General features: G+C 43.9%; 1 protein-coding gene across 2 annotated transcripts in view; it reads right to left on the bottom strand.

Moving 5' to 3' along the window:
* The window catches only part of kcns2 (potassium voltage-gated channel modifier subfamily S member 2), a 45,870-nt gene extending 40,933 nt beyond the window's left edge, over window positions 1-4,937 (bottom strand). Inside the window, exons 1-2 of one of the 2 annotated variants that reach the window (XM_004560024.5) lie at window positions 4,314-4,931; window positions 321-4,036 (exon numbers count right to left, since the gene is read on the bottom strand). In XM_004560024.5, the coding sequence (XP_004560081.1) occupies window positions 2,595-4,034 (1,440 nt within the window). In that variant the 5' untranslated portion in view covers window positions 4,035-4,036; window positions 4,314-4,931 and the 3' untranslated portion in view covers window positions 321-2,594. Of the gene's footprint in view, window positions 1-320; window positions 4,037-4,313 lie in introns of those variants that run through there. The other variant, XR_013100759.1, reaches the window with a different exon arrangement.
* Between the last annotated feature and the right edge of the window lie 1,646 nt (window positions 4,938-6,583).

Genomic DNA, 6,583 nt, shown 5'->3' on the forward strand with positions numbered 1-6,583 from the left:
GTTTCAGTCACGATGATGGTTGGACTGGATGTTTAAGCTCTGCTGGTTACTGGAAATGAGGAAAGCAGATTTTATTTTGCCACGGTCACCCTCTAATGACCTGAGCTGCTTCCTGTACTGTGAGCCAGGCAGGCTGGGGGCCTTTCTTACATCTATCACCACAGTCAGAGGGTAATGATACAGGCGAGCCAAGGGGAGGCAGCTGAAGGGCCAGACATCTCCATCTTCCTTCTCAGGAGTCATGCTGACACACACACACACACACACACACACACACACACACATACAAAGCCCAGACACTTGGATGACATTGTGCAAATCTACTCTCTTTATTACTGTTTCTCCTTGGCCCGCAGTCCTGGAGTACATTTATACATTTCAATTTTCTCTCAGATTCTATAATTACTTTCTTCTCCCTGAGATGGAGAAGATTGACTGTTGTTCTTATTTTGGGTTGGCCCTTTGTTGATATGTTAAAATGTCACCCGCTGTCACTGTGTACTCATTTACTGATTTTTCCATGCTGGTTGGGTGCTGCAGTGGCGTTTTGGATTTTGTCCCAGGGGGAAAAGTCTTTAAAGGTTTAGGAGTAAACAAAAGCAGACTGATATAATTGGACTCTGAGGGTAAATATTATTTCAAATGAGCTCCCCAGAAATCCTGGGAGAAGATGCTGGATATACGCAGGTTTCTCATTAGGATTTGAAATGTGAGCACAACTTTGTGGCTGAAATGCAGTGAAATGATCTCTGTGTCGCTCAGTTATTCTGCCAAATGTGTGCCATAACCTTATTTGTACACCTGAAAGCTCTTTGATATTTGAAGACATGTTTCATTATTTAAACTTGTACAATAATACATAATTCTTTAAAAAAAAAAACATATTTTGGTATTGTTGGGATTATCCTTTACACCAGGTGATAGTGACTGAGCTGCAATGTGTGGTTTTTCTGTGCTCAGACTAATTAGTTATGAGCAGCAATATGTAAAATCCTTCTGCCTGTCTGCTCAAATTAATCTTGAGACAATGAATTTCAAATTATCTCTCTGCCACAGGAGCAAATGAGTCTGATTGTTCGAGTCACTGAAATGTGCATGCATGTATGAATTATTTGTACGATGAATAAAAACAAACAAAATACTGACACTGATTAAGTGACAATTTTACCAGTCACAGCTACACAATGATGTGGAGAGGATTCAGCTCAAAGCATTAATGATCATTTCTTATTTTAAGAACTGGTGTCAAAATAAAAATGGCCTTCAAATTAAAAAGATGGAAATCGATGCAGTTAACTGTTCTGAAATATGAAATGATGCAAAACTGACTTTTTCATCTGGTTATTTTTTGTTTGTTTGTTTATTTAAAGAGCTGCTGCCTACTTGTATCAAATAGCTCTTTACCCTTTAAACTGAAATCAATAACACTAAGTGAGTGTTCTCTGTTGAATTTCTGCTGCTGTTATTGCGTCCAGTGGGATAGCTCCTTATCGCAAATGCTGACCAGAAAAAGGGAGAGGGGTCCAAACAGCTGCATGCTCCCCCTGTGGGATCATAAAACTTGTTTTTATCTGGACACAGTAAGAAGAAGAGGGAGAAAAAAAGAAAGAAATATGCAGGTTTGTCACAGCCATTCATCTTCTGAGTTTACGGGCTGGAGACAAATTGCTTTCTGTGAAAAAATTAATTGAAACGTAGCACTGAGATAAGTAAAACTAGAACTTTATCTCTATAGTGTATTCTCCGGAGAGCAGTGATAACCATAAACTAACTACTGAACTTTCTCTTCAGTTCTCCCTTACTGTGGACTAACTTCTATTTTATGACCATAGTTTTATAGTCTTTTTAGAACATGTACTGATTAATATTTTAAAATTGTCTCTTGGGAACTGAAATGGTGATCCCATTAAAAAAAATCAAATCCTTAGCGAATAGATTTATTCAACATGTCAGCTCTGAATGGCTGTTGCCATGCCTGTCAAACTGTTTCAGATATTGTGTCAGTCACTTTGCTGCTATAAATCCCCCTTCCAACCCTCGGGCTTACATGTGTTCCCTCAATCAGGATCGGAGTTAGACCCTAACTCTCGTATTAAAAAAACAAGGAAGTATGTCATGTATTTTTCTGTTTGTTTGATTGTATATTTAATACACTTTGCTTTAACCACACATCTGAAGTACTGTTGCAACACCACAATTATACATCGAGACTCTTTTGAAAGAGATACAGTTACTTCAGACATACTTATACAACATGTATAGCTGGAAAGTGGACTACAGTGTGACACTGTAAACAACTACAGCATTCTTTGTCTTTTTCATCAGATGGGGTCAGATTTTTAGCCTGTTTGTTGAGCGGCCGTATTAGTGCACAGCGAGACGTGATGTTCAGGCTGTACATTTGCTTATTTTTTCATTGTGATAGACACAGAAATGAACACATTATTGCACTGAGCTACAGAGAGGCAAACGGTCAGACATCAGTGGAAGGAAGCAGGCTCTCAGTCCAGAGAATTTCAGCACTCTGGAGAGCTCCTCGGTAGGCCACATGTATTGAACAGCGTCACCCGACCTGACTGACAGAGTGTCCTGTTTCAGTGTATTGATTCGTTTAAACTCTGTTCACTGGGTGAACTCCGGCTCATGTTTGACAAGCTCGCCATGAGGGATTTGACTTTGTGTGCGTAATAATTCCTCAGGTTGACCGAGGGCACCTCTTTTATCCCCTCGTCGAAGTCGCAGCTTCTCATTGCGATCTCCAGCTGTTTCTGTCTCTTGTAGAAGAGGGAGAATTTGTTGAAAATGAGCGTAATCGGAAGCACAACTACTAAGATCCCGGCCAGGATGCACGCAGAGGCGGTTAGTTTGCCGGCAATAGACACCGGCACCACATCACCGTATCCCACGGTGGTCATGCTGACCGTGGCCCACCACCAGCATGCCGGAATGGTGGTGAGATCCTCGTTATCCTCTTTCTCCACCGTGTAGGCCATTACGGAGAAAAACGACACCCCGACTGCCAAGTAGAGGAGCAAAAGCCCCACTTCTTTGTAGCTGTTCCTGAGTGTGGCTCCCAGGGAGCGGAGCCCCGTGGAGTGACGGGCCAGCTTCAAGATGCGGAAAATTCTCATCAGCCGCAGCACTTGCGCAACGCGTCCTAGATTTGCCAGTGCGGGGCTGCTCTCCACCACCAGGTTTATGAGAAGTGTCAGGTAAAACGGAAGTATGGACACCAGGTCTATCACATTTAACGGATGATCGAAGAAGTGCAGCAGATCTGGCGCCACAACGAACCTGGCCACCAGCTCCAGAGTGAACCAGCCGATGCCAAAATGTTCCACAGATTCGAAACGTGGGTCCTCTGTTGGCTGGCCTTCGCTGTCCAGCAGGCTGAACTCACTCATACTGTTCATGCACATAGTGGCTATGGAGCCGAGCACCACCAGGATGGAGAGGATGCTGATGATGCGGCTGGCCACGGAGTAGCCGGGGTTATCCAGCATCAACCAGATGCGCCTCCGTGCGCTCCCGAACAGCTGCTTATCAAACTTGGAGGCGTCGTTGTAAAACTCCAACAGCTCGTCAAAAGATGAAGTGGTGCTTCCTTCATCGCTGCGGTCATCCCAGTCTTCCCGGTCCTGGTCCATTTTCCTACAGTGGTAGGAGCTGCTGCAGCAGGAGTCGATGAAGAACTCGTTAATGCCCCAGTACTCGATCTCCTGACTGAAAGAGAAGATGCACAACTCTGCCATGACGTGCAGCCGCCCCGTGTTGTAAAAATTCAACACGTAGGGAAAGAGCGCTGGGTTCCTGTCGAAGTAAAACTCTTTCTCCGTGTCGTCGTAGTCATCGCACAGTTCCAGGATGGACTCTTTAGACTGGCAGTGGAGCAGACGCGCGAGCCTCGTCTCGGGAAACCGGGAGAGAGTGTCCGACTGGAGACGTTTCTTGAAGCCGCCCACGTTGATGCGGATGGCGGCGTTTTCATCCGTGTGAGCCCCGCCGCACGGTTCCCCCAGGACCTGACCTGTCATATCTGGAGAGAGGAATACACAGAGACACACGAAACACAGAGAGACAGAAAGAATGGGCGACAGACGGCAGACACAAAGCGGAAAACACAAGAGGAAGTTTTTGTTTTTCGAACTGCAGTTTTATCAATTCACAGGCTAATAAACCTTGTTTTTAAATGTGAAAGACCAAAGTGATGAGCCTTTGTTAGAGCCACGTGGGTTCTATGAAATAAACGAGAAGAAAACAGGAAGGATTTCGGCTTTAGCCGCGCCGAAACAAAGACAACTGTAAGAACTTACTTTAAAGCGCGTCCAGTTCACCGAATCCTCCGGAAAGAAGACTCAACAGCATTTCAGCTCCAGTGATGGCACGTTTTAGTTTGTGGGTAACCTGCGCGCCTGCAACAAACGCCGAGACCTTTGTTCACTGGATTCCAGAGAAGCGGCTCTGTGCCAGGTTTATTTGGTAGAGGTGGACGCCTATTTCAAGCGCAGTCGGCGCGATATCAAATATAATTTCGCCTCCAGGCAAAGATCTTCAAATATACCCGAAGGCTTGTTGTAGATGGCAGCCCTTACATCCTTCATCCATTGGGCTTTCCCCCTCCTCCTGCTACAGGTATCGGCTACACTTATCACAGGAAATTCTGGGAACCATAGGAACTGATACACGCCCTGGCAGACGCTTTTATTTCTGCGAGGGAATTCCTCTCTCTCTCTCTCTCTCTCTCTCTCTCTCTCTCTCTCTCTCTCTCCTTTCTATCTGTTGCTGAGCAGCAACACGTAGCTCTCCCTCTGCACCGCCCTCCCGAAGTGATCTCAGCATCACTGTGCTGAAGGGCGAGGTGCAGATTCGGGTAGAGAGGGAGTAGCCAACCAACGAAGGCGCACACACAGGCAGACACAACATCACAATAACTGGAGAGTGGCTTTTTGGAGCCAGCAAATGTGGTAGCATATAGGTTTGATGTTGTTACCGTAATAAAAATAGACACACACACACACACACACACACACACACACACACACACACACACACACGGTATTCATATCTTGTGGGGACATTTAATTGACATAATGCTTTCCCTAGCCCCTTACTCTAACTCTAACCATGAAAAATGGATGCCTAACCCTAACCGTAACCGTAACCTTGTCACTAAAACCATATTTTGAGTCTTAAAAATCCCTTCAAACTTGTGGGGATTGGATTTTGACCCCCATAATGGCTGTTGGTCCCCACAAGTATAGTAAACTTCCAATTTTTGATCCCCACACAGATATAAATACACGCTCACAAACACACACACACACACACACACACACACACACACACACACACACACACACACACACACACACACACACACACACACACACACACACACACCATTCAGCTAACATAAATGAAAACAAACAAACAAACAAACAAAAATCTTTAAATGGCCAAAATATCCATAAATATGTCCTGATTTTTATGACTGCTATAGCTCCAGCCTCATTTCATGTGACTCGTTTTTGTCTTGCTAACTAGATAAATGCACACACCCTAAAATTCACTTTCCGATTTTGTAAGAATTCTCAAGGCCCAAACTGAGAAAGCCAAAGTAAGGCCTTCAGTTTCTAGTGCATCAAATTTCTAAAGCTCCATCAGCATCACAGAAGACACCAAAATAACAGACTGAGAAGAAACTATCATGATGAGTAAAATGAACTGGGTTTCCAAAATCTCGAGGCTGTCTGCTCATGTTAGGCTGAAATAGCCCTTTTTGAACTAGAGAGAAACCTTGTACGCGTCCTGAATGCCCTCTGTTGTTATTTTTGCGCAGATGTATGTAAGTAAGTAAGTAAGTAAGTAAAATTTATTTATATAGCACTTTTTAAGACAAAAACGCTGTTACAAAGTGCTTCACATGAAGACATGTCAAACAAACAATATAGCAACATAGAGGAAATATAAAAGCATATCAAACAAGCAATAGTACAATATAAATATAAAATAAAACAACATATTACGCATTAACATTACCCAAATGCCTGTCTAAACAGATGAGTTTTAAGCTGTTTTTTAAAAGAGGCCACCGTGTCGATGGTGCGTAGTGAGGAGGGTAAACCGTTCCACAGTATTGGAGCCAGGGTTTGAAAAGCGTGATCCCCCTTTGTTTTCAGACGAGTCCGTGGAATAGATAGACGACCACTATCAGTGGATCTAAGAGTCCGCTTCGGAGAATAGGGCTGGAGAAGCTCCGAGATATAGATGGGGGCCTCACCTTGTAGAGACATAAACGTAAAGGTGAGGATTTTAAACTTATATCTATACCCAATCGGAAGCCAATGCAAGGATTTTAGTATAGGAGTGATATGGGAAAATTTATTGCTGTGGGTTAAAAGCCTTGCTGCAGCATTTTGAACCGCTTGGAGCCGATTTAGTGAGGCCTTAGATACACAGGAGAAAAGTGCATTACAATAGTCTAGCCGGGAGGAAATAAAGGTGTGGACAAGCATCTCCAGTTCGGTTGTGGAGACAATAGTCCTGAGTTTGGCAATATTTCTTAAGTGAAAAAAGCAGGAGC

The sequence above is a fragment of the Maylandia zebra genome, linkage group LG11, assembly GCF_041146795.1.
Source record: "Maylandia zebra isolate NMK-2024a linkage group LG11, Mzebra_GT3a, whole genome shotgun sequence".
NCBI lineage: Eukaryota > Metazoa > Chordata > Actinopteri > Cichliformes > Cichlidae > Maylandia > Maylandia zebra.